Raw genomic sequence first — 15,900 nt, forward strand, 5'->3', positions numbered from 1 at the left:
TTATTATGTCATCTATATTTGTGTCTCTACTTCATGATCATTAGTGTTTAGTAACTATGTCTTAAAGTTATAAATAAATTCCATGAATCCTTCACCTCTCTTAAAAGAAAAATGTTTCTAATTCAAAAGAACAAGAAGTACATGATTTTCGAATTTATCCTTGAATTTAGTTTAATTATATTGATGTGGTGACAATACTTTTTGTTTTCTGAATGAATGATTGAACAGTGCATATTTTTGATCTTGTTGTTTATGAATGTTAAAATTGTTGGCTCTTGAAAGAATGATGAACAAAGAAAAATGTTATTGACAATCTGAAAAATCATGAAATTGATTCTTGAAGCAAGAAAAAGCAGTGAAAAAGCAAAAGCTTGCGAAAAAAAATTGGCAAAAAAAAACAGAAAGAAAAAGAAAAAGCAAGTAGAAAAAGCCAATAGCCCTTAAACCCAAAAGGCAAGGGTAAAAAGGATCCAAGGCTTTGAGCATCAATGGATAGGAGGGCCCAAGGAAATAAAATCCAGGCCTAAGCGACTAAATCAAGCTGTCCCTAACCATGTGCTTGTGGCATGCAGGTCCAAGTGAAAAGCTTGAGACTGAGTGGTTAAAGTCGTGATCCAAAGCAAAAAGAGTGTGCTTAAGAGCTCTGGACACCTCTAACTGGGGACTCTAACAAAGCTGAGTCACAATCTGAAAAGGTTCATCCAGTCATGTGTCTGTGGCATTTATGTATCCGGTGGTAATACTGGAAAACAAAGTGCTTAGGGCCATGGCCAAGACCCATAAAAGTAGTTGTGTTCAAGAATCAACATACTTAACTAGGAGAATCAATAACACTATCCGAAATTATAAGTTCCCATAGATGCCAATCATTCTAAACTTCAAAGGATGAAGTGAGATGCCAAAACTGTTCAGAAGCAAAAAGCTACAAGTCTCACTCATCTAATTAGAACTAATATTCATTGATATTCTGGGATTTATAGTATATTCTCTTCTTTTTTATCCTAATTGATTTTCAGTTGCTTGGGGACAAGCAACAATTTAAGTTTGGTGTTGTGATGAGCGGATAATTTATACGCTTTTTGGCATTGTTTTTAGGTAGTTTTTTAGTATGATCTTGTTACTTTTAGGGATGTTTTCATTGGTTTTTATGCTAAATTCATATTTCTGGACTTTACTACGAGTTTGTGTGTTTTTCTGTGATTTCAGGTATTTTCTGGCTGAAATTGAGGGACCTGAGCAAAACTCTGATAGGAGGCTGACAAAGGACTGCTGATGTTGTTGGATTCTGACCTTCCTGCACTCGAAATATATTTTCTGGAGCTACAGAACTCCAAATGGCGCTCTTTCAATGGCGTTGGAAATTAGACATCCAGAGCTTTCCAGCAATATATAATAGTTCATACTTTATTCGAGATTTAATGACGTAAACTGGTGCTCAACGCCAGTTCCATGCTGCATTCTGGAGTCAAACGCCAGAAACACGTCACGAACCAGAGTTGAACGCCCAAAACACGTTACAAATTGGCGTTCAACTCCAAGAGAAGCCTCAGCTCATGGATAGATCAAGCTCAGCCCAAGCACACACCAAGTGGGCCCCCGGAAGTGAATTTATGCATCAATTACTTACCTCTGTAAACCCTAGTAGCTAGTTTAGTATAAATAGAACCTTTTACTAGTTTATTAGAAATCTTGGATTGTATTTTTGATCCTGTGATCACGTTTTGGGGCTGGCCATTCGGCCATGCCTGGACCTACACCACTTATGTATTTTCAACGGTGGAGTTTCTACACACCATAGATTAAGGGTGTGGAACTCTGCTGTACCTCAAGTTTTAATGCAATTACTACTATTTTCTATCCAATTCGATTTATTCCTGTTCTAAGATATTCGTTGCACTTCAACTTGATGAATGTGATGATCTGTGACACTCGTCATCATTCTCACCTATGAATGCGCGTGACTGACAACCACTTCCGTTTTACCTTAGACCGGGCGCATATCTCTTGGATTCCTTGATTAGAATCTTCGTGGTATAAGCTAGAATTGATGGCAGCATTCATGGGAATCCGGAAAGTCTAACCTTGTCTGTGGTATTCTGAGTAGGATTCCGGGATTGAATGACTGTGACGAGCTTCAAACTCCTGAAGGCTGGGCGTTAGTGACAGACGCAAAAGAATCACTGAATTCTATTCCAACCTGATTGAGAACTGACAGATGATTAGCCGTGCTGTGACAGAGCATTTGGACCTTTTTCACTGAGAGGATGGGATGTAGCCATTGACAACGGTGATGCCCTACATACAGCTTGCCATAGAAAGGAGTGATGAAAAACTAGAAGGAAGAAGTAGGAAAGCAGAGATTCAGAAGGAACACAACACCTCCATACACCTATCCGAAATTCCCACCATTGGATTACATGAGTAACTTTATCTTTATTTTCTGTTTATTTACTCTTATTTGATTTTCAAAATTCCATAATCAATTATTATCCGCCTGACTGAGATTTACAAGATGACCATAGCTTGCTTCATACCAACAATCTCTGTGGGATCGACCCTTACTCATGTAAGGTATTACTTGGACGACCTAGTACACTTGCTGGTTAGTTGTGCGGAGTTGTGATAAAGTGTGATTCACATTTGAGAGCATCAAGCCTTTTTGAGCCATTGTTGATGATCACAATTTCGCCCACCAGTGCCACTGATGATAAGCTAAACAGAGAGCGCACTCTACAACATCAAACTTAAAAGTTTGCTTGTTTCCAAGCAAAGAAAAACTCCAGGGCGTCAAAAATTCCTTTTAATTTCTCCTGTTTCTGTTCTAATCACTCTGCATGACCAAAACACATGTAAAACAAGAAAAATTCTAAAAAATTTGAGATAAAGTAATTTAAAGCCAGAATTAAAATAACTATAATGTTAAAATCAAAATAACTATAAAATTAAAACCAAAGTAACTGCAAAACCAAGGATACTAGTAGTTGGGTTGCCCTAACAAGCGCTTCTTTAATATCACTAACTTGATACTTGATTGTTAAATTTTCTTCCTCTTCTTCCAGTTGGTTAAAAGAAATGTCTCCAAGGGGGGAAAGGTGAAAATTAGTGCCCCTGATATAAATTCTTCCTAACAAACTTTCTTTTATTGTGGTTAGCTTGATTCACCTTACTTGTTGGGGGTAGAGATTAGATTGTTTTTTGCTGACCTTCTCTTTTTCATGGATATTTTCTTTTATTTCTTGGTCACAATTCCCTTTTTAGTGCTTTCCTTAGTTACCTTCACTTCTTTGATTTCAAAATTTGGATGTTGTGTGATGGTTGGAGTATACCTTCATCAAAAACTTCTTGAATTGGTGGTTCAAGAAACTCACCCTCTATGTCACTCTCTGCTTCATTAGGACCAAGGAAAGCATATTCAAGTGTTGGGGGAGAAGACTTCAATTCAAATATGGACAGTGTATTCAGATTTTTCTTCTCAGGAGCTTGCATGCATAAAATTATAGGGACTTGTATGGCTTCCTCCGAAATTATTAGAATGTGCAAGCATGGAGTGTGCATGGCTTCCTCCTTTGTTTGTGCATCTTCCTCTTTTGTTTTTGCATCTTCCTCTTCTTCCATAGGATCTTGCATTATATCTCTTGGGAAGAAATTTGCTTGTTCCTCTTTTTGGGGCTTGATAATCAACTCCACATATTTCTCTATATTTTTAATACCCATCCTTATATCATGTATCTATTCTTTCATGCGAAACTCAAGAGCTGATGGTTCTTGATATGAATAAGGAGATGGTGGCTCTTGATATGAATAAAAAGAGGAGGATGGTTCTTGGTATGAGTAGGGAGATGGTGGCTCTTGGTATGAATAAGAAGGAGGTGACGGTTCTTGATAAGAGTAAAAAGAGGATGGTTCTTGGTAAGAATAGGGAGATGGTAGTTCTTGATATGAATATGGAGATGGTGATTCTTGATGTGAATAAAAGAGGAGGATGGTTCTTGGTATGTATGTGGAGATGGTGGTTCTTGATGGATAGGATATGGGACATTGAAATCTTTTTGCTTTTGACCTTGCCAACCAAAATCCGGGTAGTTCCTCCATCCACAATAATATGAATCACTCCTTGGGTGTGAGTAGTAATCCATGTGAACTCTCTCCATTATTTTTTTTAGCACAAAATACCAAACAGAACTAAACGCACCATGTGGTAAACAGGCAAGCAAAGAAGAAAGAACATAAAAAAAATAAAATAAAATATAAAAGAAAACAAAAATAAAATAAAATAAAGAAAATAAACTGAATAATTAAGAAAATAAAATAACTAATAAGCAAAAAGGAGTATAAAATTTAAACTCAATAAATAAAATAACTAGAAAGAATAAACCAACTAAGGGGACACCAAACATATTTTTAAAAATTAAGAGAAAAAATAAAATTTTAAATAAAATAAATCTAAATAAATTTTTAAAAAAAAATTAAAGAAATAAATTAAATGAAATTAAAGCAAAAATGCCTAATTTAAGAAATCAAACAACCAGTAGTTGTCAATCACAATCAATCCCCGACAACGGCGCCAAAAACTTGGTGCGAAATTTATAACCACAAACTAACCAGCAAGTGCACCGGGTCGTACCAAGTAATACCTCAGGTGAGTGAGGGTCAATCCCACGAGGATTGATGGATCAAGCAACAATGATTGAGTGATTAGCTTAGTCAGACAAACAGAAAATAGTGTTTTAAGGTTCAAAAACATTAACAGTAATTCAAAGAATTAGAAAGCAAGCAGTAAACAAGTTGTGAAATCTATATGGAGAAATAGTTAAGACTTCAGAGATATCTATCTCTCGGATTGACTTTTCTTACTAACTATTTTAATCATGCAAGATTCAATTCATGGCAAACTATATGTGACTAAACCCTAATTCCTTAGATCTTTTTAGTCTCCTCTAAAATTCATCAACCGCCAATTTCTTGGTCACTTAATTCCAATTAGAGGGTGAAGTTCAATTCTAGTTATATGCCACAGAAACCCCTAATTACCCAAATATAAGAGGATTATATGTCACGTATCCCGTTAAGTCCAGATAATTAGAAATTTAGGAGAATATGTTTTCAAGTTGTTGTTCAAGTAAAGAGCTTTTTCAAGTTACACAAGAATTCAATTAGAACCAAGGTCATACTTCCGTTCCACCCAGATTAATAAAATAAAGAACGAAAATAATTCTTGCATTATAAATAAGTACATGAACTAAAATAGAAAAAATAATATTATCAATCCATACAATACACAGAGCTCCTAACCTTAACAGTGGAGGTTTAGTTGCTCATGATTCAGAGAGAAAACTAAGATTCAAAAAAACTGTAAATTGCGGAATGAGGTAGAAGAAGAGAGATGAGCCCGAAGTGTTGATTCTTTTTTCTTTTATATCTAATCCTAATTAATGTAAAATATATTTCCTCAAACTAAATAATATCTTTTCCTAATTATAAAATAAATAAATTTTAATAAAAATTTATTAATTGCTTCTCGTAGCCTTGTGTAGACGAATTGGGGACCACTTGTGCGTTGAAGGTTGGCGCCGAACTTGAAGAACTTCAAGTTCGGCGTGGAGTAGGCAGTGCTGAATTCTCCTTGGGGCTTCATGCTGGCACCGAACTTGAGTGGACTTCAAGTTCGGCGTGGGTAAACAGAGTGAATTCTCCTTGGAGTTTCTTTATTGGCGCCGAACTTAAGGTGCTGCAAGTTCGGTGTGGAGGTTCTGCGTACAGCTTTTCTTGGAGCTTTTGGGTTGGCGCCGAACTTGAGTAAACTCAAGTTCGGCGTGGAGATGGCAGCGTGCATTCCTTTGGAGGAACCTTGGTGGCGCCAAACTTGAGCTTCTTCAAGTTTGGCGTGAAGTGGTCCATACGAAATGGAAAAAAAACAGGGTATACTATTATATATCGTTGGAAAGCTCTGAAAGTTAGCTTTCCAATGCCGCTAAAATTACATCAATTGGACTTCTGTAACTCAAGTTATTTTTGTTTGAGTGCAAGGAGGTCGGAGTTGATAGCATCATTTGCTTTCTTCCTTTTCTACTACAAAACTCCGTCAAATCCATTCGAATGCTACCTGAAATAAACAGAAATTACAAACAACTCAAAGTAGCATTCATAGTTGCTAAAAGTAATTAAATCTTGATTAAACTCAACAATTTGAATGCAAATTCACTAGGAAAAGATAGAGAAGATGCTCACGCATCATAGGTTGACGAAAATTTTTCGTTGTCCATTATCTGCTAGGGTTTATGTGTGTTTTGTGGATAGTAGAGAAATTTTTCTATGCTCTATTTTCACAGAGAGAAGATGGGTATTTTCTTCAATGCCATTTTATTTGGATTGGTTGATGGCTATTTCTAGAATTTTTGTTTGTGTGTGAATGTCATAGTCTGTTGTTGTATATGTGAATCTGTTGTAAATAAATTATTTTTTTTATAATACAGATGGAGACTTTAATGGATATCATGTTCCATCATGGAGAACATTTAAAAAGAATGATAATGGAAGACTGATTTACTCACCAGATAGTAGAACTTACTTAGGAGATTTAAATGAGAATACATTAGATGTCTTCTTCGTAAGAAACTATTACAAGGAGTTCGAGTATAATAAGGTAGTTTAGTATCGGTGACTGCTTTCGGGGGTAGCTTAGAGTGTATATTGAGAGCTTTATGAATTTGCAAATTTCTTAGAGCTCGAGCAAGAGCCCCAAGATTTCAACCGTCTCTACGCTAAGAAGTCTCACCAAATGACTTCTATTTGCTCCTCCCAATTCTAATATAAATTCACATTTCTAACTTAAAATAATAATCTACCAAAAGATAAGAAAAAGGGACCTTGCGAACAAGTAATTGAAAAGTACAGTTTTGGTACTGTCGACATAGAGATTATCAATTGGAGATGGATCGAAATAGACGCAAATAGGTGATGGTTCTTGGTGTTAGCAAGAGAGAGAAAAAGTTTTGAGTGAAAAAGCTCATCGAAAGAATAAAATGACAGTGATTCTTTGATGATGATGGAGAATGATGGGTGGAAAAACCACCTTCACCCATGGAACAATGGCAGTGATATTATCCATCATCAATGCGGCTATGGCTTATGATTCTTTCTCCCACACTTTTTTTATGTGTTTTTTCAATTGAATTCTGCGTTTAATAACTAAGAAGGAGACGGTAGGGTAGTGATGACCGCAGCGATAAAAACATTCGGACAGGGGTAGTAGAAAATATTAGAAATTTGGAATTGTTAAGTTAGGAGGGTAGTTTAGAAATTTTTTATAAATTTTTAGGATTTGGATGTCAACTAAAATTTATCTTTTATAGATATAAAGTTATTTTTATTCTTTTATAGATAAATTTATCAGTATTCTAAATATTTATGAATAAAAATAATAATTTATCCAATCCAAATTTTTATTTTTTAAAATTAATTTTTTAGATTAATTTAAGCCTTGTTAAATTTTAATAATAACACTGATAGTTATTAATGTAAAAAAAATGAAAATATTTTTATTCAAAAAAAAGAAAATTCAATGCATTGGATTCAATTAGAAATCCGGTTTGTTAAACAATTATAAGCTAAATGGACTTGAGTATTGATCCAAAAGATGTTTTGACCTAAAGTCAAGTGGAAAACTTAAAAAAAAAATAAACGTAAAGGAAGTATTTTGGGTGAATGAATATTCGTATTTTGTCCAATTAAAAATATTTTTTAAAGGGGTTTTCTTTTTTATGCTAAAGAGTGCATTAAAAATGTTTATTAAAATAAAATGTTTAAAGTAACACATTTTCTTTCAAATAATTGTCAGCGTATTCAGTAAATTAAATTTTTTAAAAATAATTTTTAGGACACTTTTAGCAATTACTTTTTTGAAATCGTTTTATTTTAGCAAAGTTCTATTATCCTTCATGGAGAAAAAAAAAATTCTCTCTCACAATTAACGTTATATTATATTTTCTCTAAATTTTCTTTATGTTTTATATGATTAAAATTAGTATATATAAGACCCCAGCTCATTTTTTTTTCTATATTATAAATAAACGTGGGATATGCATTGATATTTTTATAATATTGTGTATTATACTGCTATGGGTCTGATATATTTTTTTTGAAAAGAATAAAATATGGATAACGTTTTGTCACTTAATAACAATTTTTAATTAAATAATAACAAAACTGGCATTGACGATTTGTGTTAAAAAAAATTTATAAAATTTTTATATATAAAACAGCAATGACATTTTGTATATTTTTTATTTTTTTTAATTAATGAAAAAGAAAACGTTAATGTTTTGTAAAAAACGTCGGTGATGTTTTGTTGAAGACGATAGTAACGTGGATGAAAAAACGGTAGTGACATTTTTTTTAACCATAAAAAATTTTCACAACAGCATCAAACACAGGTTTTTTGGCATTTTGGTAGATTATACTGATTTAGGTCTAATATTAAAAATAAAACACCCCGAAAAAAAAGAATATGCCAATGAGCCGTAATTCACACGACATTCTGTCTCTTCTTTGTCTTAAAAATTTTGGATTCAAGTCCTATCAGCTGGAACCGAGAAGAAAAAGAAGAATATTAAATAATATCTCTTTAGGCTTTAACTAATTAACAATTATATGTTCTAGATATAAATGAGACGTTGTTGTGTACTTAAGTTGACTAAGGAGAAAAGAAGGTGATACCTATATTGGTAAAAAGCACGTCATTCCGCGTAGCCACCACTTATGATTGCGATGGAAATCAACTTTTAACTCACCACACCAAACAAATTTCGTGTAATAACATGTTAATATAACAAAGTTAACATTTACAAAAATAATTTTATAAATATCTTCCACCACTATAATATTTATTCAGAAATTAAGAGAAACAATTTATGTCTATTTTCACTTACATGCTAACTCAACTTTAAAATATTATTGTAAGCTATTACTAATATTTTTCATGTGTTATTATCTTAACGGATAAAAAAATTAGAGAAACACTAAGTTTTTTTGTGAATCAAATTTAATAAAGTTAAACAATAAATTTTAGGTGAGTGGATGACTAAGAATGCTTAAAATAATTTTCGCTGATATTAGATTAATTTAATTAGATTTCAGTCAAAAAAAATGTGTACATTTAGTATTATTTAAAGAGATATTTGGTGAATCTTGTTTTTTCCTGTAATGTCATTCTTTTTAAATGGCATCTGGTAAACAAATAAAAGTGAGTTTAGACTTCTGTTTAATGTAGGAAAAAAAATTTAAAAAGGAAAAAGAAAAGAAGGAAAAGTAAAAAGAAAGATAATAGAAAAATAATGTGAATTCATCATATATTATTTTAAATTTACTAAAAAATCAAATATTTAGACAAAATTATATAATAATGAAAACGATACTCACTAAACAAGAGTGTACATGAGTCCATTGACTGACTATAGTTATTGACTATTTCTTCATAATAGAAATAAATGATCACCAGAATTTTTTAGGTGAGGAGTTTTCAATAAGAAAGACTAGTACTACTACTAGTATAAAATCTAATCTTTGAAAATATCCATACATAGTTAAACTTAAATGTGCGCATGAAATATAAAATCAATATACTTTGATTAAGTCAGGAAAATGTATCCACTCAATTTAATAATTTGAATAAGAAAATTACTTACTTTTATTGTTTACTTTGACTTATAAGTTATAACTAGTAATTAGGGGTGTATATGGTCTGATCCGACTAGAAGATTCGGCCCAATTCAAAAATTTGGTCCGGCCCCGAATATTTTAGAGGCTAATTTAGTGTGATTTTACCGGGTCTAAGATCAGGTAAGAGTCTCAAAAATAGACCCGGTTATTATTTCGGGTCGGGTCCGTGCCATAGTTCGGGTCATGCGAAATCGGCCCGGTGGCCCGATCATCATACACAATTAATATTTTGTGTTATTAGTGATGAATGATAGCTATTCTTATGTGGAATTTATTAATTTAAAAGCATTGTAAACCTTAATATTTTGTGTTATTAGTTATTATAAGACTATAAGTTAATGTTTTATATTTAAAATGCACAAGATTTTAGACTAATTAATGCATAATATAAAGTTATTCGTATTGATTTAAATATTTGGTATTATTAGATAATATTAGTATTGATTATAGTTATGCTTTAATTTTAGAGAAGAGTTGGTTCTTGTTATATTTTTCTAAGTGAATTTTACCATGTCAAATAATGGTTAGAGTCTTAGAAATTTGGATATTTTCACATGATAGCTTATAAGAAGATATCAAGGTAATGTAATATTGACGGCTCGGTTTTTATCCGATATAATCATGGCCCGAAAATGTATAGATTTCATCGAGTATAGGGTCAGTTCGGATCTCATAAATAAACCTATTATATATTTCGAGTCGGATCTGGATTACATCAAATCCAGTTTCATCCGACCTATGCACACTCTGGAAATGGATCCTCTCTTTTTTTTCTTTTGTCATTGGAGAGAATAAAGTATAATCTCCTACCTTTAATTTTACAAGTGAGACAAAAAATAAATGAGAATGAAAATACAATAAACGATGAGATCTTCTATTAAATACCATCTATTTTTTTTTTCGCTTGAGGGGATCCACCCTCTGCACACTCCTGCTAGTAATTAATTGGTTGGTTTTTATACTTAAATTGCATCCCGGTGATAATGCTAATAAGATAAAATATGATAGTATGATGCTTAATTGTATAAGATTTGAATCATTTGATAAAGTTTCTAGATTGTGCAATATTTTGGGTGCTAGTATATAAGTTTGAATAATAAATGTTCACCTAAAATATATATGTAATTAAATGGTAGTATAAAAGATTTTATACTATTAGTATATTAAAATTATATAAAATAATACTTATTTTTTGTTACATATAATTCAATGTAAAATATAAAAAAACAAACTATATTAAAACTAAAAGTTGACTAGATCTTTTTGGTCATTTTACTAGCATTAATAAATAACAAACCCAAATCGAAACCAAAATCATCATAATCTCAGAAATCTGAGACCGTGTGGGTGGGGCAATATACCAAAAAATAAATAAATAAAAGAAAAGAAAACCCAATAAAAAAAAAAACATACACACGAGGGAAAAATTTTCCCTTCACTCTCTCTCTCTCATTTTCACTTTCTCTGCAATTTCTGCTTCTTTTCCTTTCACCACGGAGCTTCTTCCACCCACTTCCTTTTTTCCTTCTTCTTCTTCTCTCTCTCTACTCACAGTTCCCAACTTTCCACTGGTTAAGCTCTCAGCTCTGGTGGGATTCCAAGGAAGGTCCTTGTTCTTCTGATCGGTGAGTTTTTGTGGCCATTCTTCCTTTTAAGCTTCCATTGTGGTTCATGCTGTTTTTTTCAGCTTTGATTCTACACTGTCTTGCCCTATTTTCTTAACTTTTTTTTTTTTGTTATTTATATATGTTAGGTAATCATTTTTAGTGGGTTGAGATTTGTGTGTTTTGTCCCCAATATGTTTGGTGAAGTGATTGATTGGTATAAAGTGGATGCTTCAGTAGTATCAAAGAGAATGTTTAAAGAAGAAATTAAAAAAATAAAGTTGTGATTTTTATTTATTTTTCATGGAGATTTAATAATTGTTTTTGGAATCTGGGTTTTTCTGCTTTTCATGTGTATAATTATGGGTGTGAAAGTATATTCCTTTCAAATTTTGGTTCTTGGTTGATTATTGTGGTTTTAGCTTTTATTCACCGAGTAAACATAGAAAAGGAAGGAAAAGAAGAAACGTTAGAATCTTCAGATATTTGATTTGTGTCATCTCACTCCTTTTTTTTTTTTTCCCTTGCCTAAGTATATATTCTTCATTAACCTTTGCCATAAAAGCAAGTTCATAGTTCCTTGTTTGATGCTAACTTAAGTGTTTCTGTTTATCTGAAAGAATAGTTAGGACCAAAGGACTAATTGGCAGTTGATGTATTTATCATATGTGTTTTTTGGTACTGGAATATTTGCGCATCTTGGTGAATAGTTCATGCAAGGAATTAATAATTCTTTTTTAAATTATATGCTTAGGCAAACTGTACATTTGATTTCCAAACCAAAATGCTTGGAAGGCATCACAATAGTCCTTGTCATCCGCAGGAAATAGAAAAACTTAGGTAGCATTTGTTTAGTGTCTATGTGTACCAGGGACATGGACATGGTGGCACCGTTTGTTTGATGAGACACAAATTTTCGATGGGCATTGGCTCACAAGTGCACATGAAATACATGTTTTTTGTACCTCCTCTACGTTGTGACACAAATCTTAGACAAGGACACGGATTTTTTTTGTAGAATATTATTTGTCATTGATTAAATTAAGGATGTTTTTATTTGCTTTACCCAATTATATCCCTATTTTAATTCCCTAGTTAGTCCAAACACTTTATATCTTCGAATCTAGTAATCTTTTAATGTGTGTTTTTGTCAAAAGTGACCTATTTAAGTGAATGGAGGGAATATCATCTACCAATTGCAATCTCGCCAGTTCCTTATTTCCTTGGCATCAGACAAAATAGCAAAATTAAGCTAGTAAAAGTAAGATCAAGTTCATATTTTTCGTGATTATTTTTGAATGACAATTGATGACATTATAAACACATGTCATTTCATAAGTTATAGAAAGGAGTGCAATCTATAATAGCATCCTTTGTACTGCTAAGATTAGATTTTTCACCAAGCCGCATACATTATTTGAAGCAGATTGAAATTCAGCTGGTATCTGAATATTTATTGCCCATTTTAACGATTGTATTTTGTGTTTTATTTGCTGAGTAGTACAGCGGTATGACACGGACTTGTCTTAAAGAGAATTTTTTTACCATTCTTAGGTAAGCAATGGTTGCTGAATCATGGTTTAGAAGTCTTTGGAAGACTCAACGGAAGGATGGTACTAGTTCTGAGAAGTCAGTGATTGGAGTATTAGCATTTGAAGTTGCAAGCTTGATGTCCAAGATTGTTAATTTGTGGCAGACCTTGAGTGATAAACAGGTTGCTAGGTTGAGAGAGGAGATCACACATTCGGTTGGTATAAAAAGACTTGTTTCAGAAGATGAGAACTTCATCGTACGTTTAATCAGCTTAGAGATGCTTGAGACTATGTCACATGTGGCTGAATCTGTTGCTAGGCTTGGGAAGAAATGCAGTGAACCGAGTTTGCAACGATTTGAAAATGCCTTCGATGAATTTATCACTCTCGGTGTTGATCCACTTAAATGGGAATTCACTAGCAAGAAAATGGAGAAAAAGGTCAAGAGGATGGAAAAGTTCATATCAACTAATGCAAGTTTGTATCAAGAGATGGAAATGCTTAATGATCTTGAGCAAACTCTTAAGAGAATGAAGGCATATGGCGAGTCTGATGGGGCAAATGTAGTTGACTATCAGAAGAAGGTTGCATGGAAGAGGGTAGAGGTGAAGAACTTAAAAGATGATTCACTTTGGAACAGGACATTTGATTACACTGTGGAGCTTTTGGCAAGATCCTTGTTCACAATATTCAGCAGAATCAACCTGGTATTTGGAGTTCAAGAGGTCATAGATGCTCGCAGAACCAGAAACTCAATTAACCGGAATTCTGGTCACAGTCATGACAGTCAATCAGTCTCTGAACTATTGCAACCATCGATCCACCCATCTGAGAATAATGTTGCTAGATTTGCTTCTGGACCCCTTGGCGCTTTTACTCTTAGATCAAGTCCAAGTGTTAGAACAAAAGTAACTAGTGTTTTTAGTTCCAGACCTCTCGGTGACTCGTCCTTAAATTCAAGCCTAACTCAAGCGAAGTCTAGACGTTCCAAGCTTTTCTCAGGCCCTCTCGGAAAAAGTTCAAAAAAACCTGTTGCGGATGGTGGAACAAATAATAGCAGCAGGATTTGGAAGATACAAGGTCAGTCAACCACTATAAATGGGAAGGAAACTCACTCGAAACACAGTCGACTGACTCAAGTAGGGCCTTTCAAAGGATGTATGGCTGCTGATAGTTCCTCTGTCACTGACTGCCTCTTGAACCTAAATGATGATTCTTTAAGAACACCGAATGGCAAAGATGCTAATTCAAATCAATCTCTCTTCAGTTCTCTGTGCAGGCTAAAGCCACCATCTGAATCCCTTGGTGCTGCTTCTTTGGCACTGCAGTATGCAAACATTATTGTCGTGATTGAAAAGCTAGCAGCTTCTCCATACATGATTGGTCTCGATGCAAGAGATGATCTGTACAACATGTTACCGAGACGCATCAGGGATTCTCTCAGGACCAAGCTAAAGCCTTATAGCAAGGGTATGAAGTCAGCTGTTTACGACGCAAGTCTAGCAGATGATTGGACCGAAGCAATAACAAGTATATTAGAATGGCTGGCACCATTGGCTCACAACATGCTGAGATGGCAATCTGAGAGAAGTTACGAGCAGCATAGCTTCGTTTCGCGGACGAATGTGCTGCTGGTGCAAACGCTTTACTTTGCAAATCAAGAACAAACAGAAGCAATAATCACCGAGCTTCTTGTCGGTCTGAATTATGTCTCGAGATACGTTAGGGATCTCAATGCGAAAGCTTTGGCAGACTGTGGCAGTAGTAGGGTAGGAAATAAATATGCTCAACTGAACGGACAACCAATTTTCAGTTAGCTTGCCAGTAATTTCCAACAGACGTCAAGTTCAGACCCGTCAACTCCGAATGAGATTTCCAGAGGCACCAACCAAGCTTCTCAACTTTGGTGTATTGTGAAAGAGATGCTCACATCCACTATCATAATACCTGTGTTTGAGAGTTTTCATTTCAGAGGGGAAGGGAACAAAACGAGAGGAGCACTATAAGTCTTTCTTTCTCTGTGTTCTCTCCAAAATCAAAACTCCTAAACACAACCTTAAGATCAGAATGCAAGTATTGTTGAGGAATGTTCTTTACTTTTATTCGATGAGCTCCTAGCTGATATAACTTTGGATCACTGGTCTCATCATTGAAAAGTAGTGCCTGCAGTTGAGAGTGTATATTTATGACCAGAAGATAAGTTCTATGATGTATAGTTTTTATCACAGTAATCATTTCTAATGATATAAATGGTTATGCATGGAGATTTGGATATCATTGTATGTTATTAATGATAATAAATGTCATTACTGACCTAAGACTGATTTGGGTAGTCAACTGATAGTTATATTATTGCTAGTATTTTATTTTATATTTCATTGATGTTATATGAACGTATTAATTGACGCCAAACAATAAAACGAACGTATTAAATGGACATAGTTATTTGGACGGTGTCAAAGTTGTTCATGAGAATGACATCATGTATTGATTTGGTCTCTCAAATTAAAATTGTACCTTATTGTCTTTGAGATTGATTTTGATTTTCGGACGCTAGTGGTTTTTTCTTTTTTGACTTTTTTCCGGTGATGACTTAGCAAAGGAAGTGAGGTGAAGCACTCACTCTAATGGCACACTGCACATTGGTGAAGAGATGTCATTTTCTTTAGGTGCCTAATAAAAGTAGATACGATGTTGTTTTGATATATACTTTTAGACGCTAATATATACCAAAACAATAATGTTCCGCATCTATGTAATTTATTAACCAAGTCCAACCAATTTTTTTTCACGCGCCGCGCTACCTTTCACGTTTTCATAATCTGCTTTTAACGTAAACTTCTTTAACGTAAAGCTTTCTCTTTGACGTAAATTTTTTTTCTTTTCGTTCTTCTTCAACATAAAAGCTCGTTGTCTTCTTTGTTTTCGTTGTTTTTAGATTTTAATCTGTTAGATTTGAATAGCGTGTCAAAACAATGAATAATTCAAGTTGAAATCAGTTGAATGAGAACGATTTGGAGTATTTTTCTTAATCAAATCAAGCTGAC

At 33.7% G+C, this 15,900-nt stretch overlaps 1 protein-coding gene across 4 annotated transcripts; it reads left to right on the plus strand.

The window, feature by feature from the left end:
* The first annotated feature begins 11,033 nt into the window (after positions 1-11,033).
* On the plus strand, positions 11,034-15,171 carry LOC112711542 (uncharacterized). Of its 4 annotated transcripts, XM_025764223.3 has the most exons (3): positions 11,039-11,342; positions 12,479-12,582; positions 12,876-15,171. In XM_025764223.3, exon 3 carries the CDS (start codon positions 12,883-12,885, stop codon positions 14,668-14,670), a length of 1,788 nt encoding a protein of 595 aa, XP_025620008.1. In that variant the 5' UTR covers positions 11,039-11,342; positions 12,479-12,582; positions 12,876-12,882; the 3' UTR covers positions 14,671-15,171. The 4 variants fall into 4 exon arrangements, with proteins under 4 accessions (XP_025620005.1, XP_025620006.1, XP_025620008.1 ...); XM_025764220.3 differs by lacking the exon at positions 12,479-12,582 and having other exon boundaries at positions 11,034-11,342; XM_025764221.3 differs by lacking the exon at positions 12,479-12,582 and having other exon boundaries at positions 11,037-11,342; positions 12,823-15,171.
* The last annotated feature ends 729 nt before the right edge of the window (positions 15,172-15,900 follow it).

The sequence above is a fragment of the Arachis hypogaea genome, chromosome 9, assembly GCF_003086295.3.
Source record: "Arachis hypogaea cultivar Tifrunner chromosome 9, arahy.Tifrunner.gnm2.J5K5, whole genome shotgun sequence".
Classification (NCBI taxonomy): domain Eukaryota; kingdom Viridiplantae; phylum Streptophyta; class Magnoliopsida; order Fabales; family Fabaceae; genus Arachis; species Arachis hypogaea.

What these genes read in the sequence shown, in the direction of transcription:
- LOC112711542 (XM_025764220.3), top strand. Translation starts at nt 12,883, where the DNA reads ATGGTTGCTGAATCATGGTTTAGAAGTCTTTGGAAGACTCAACGGAAG.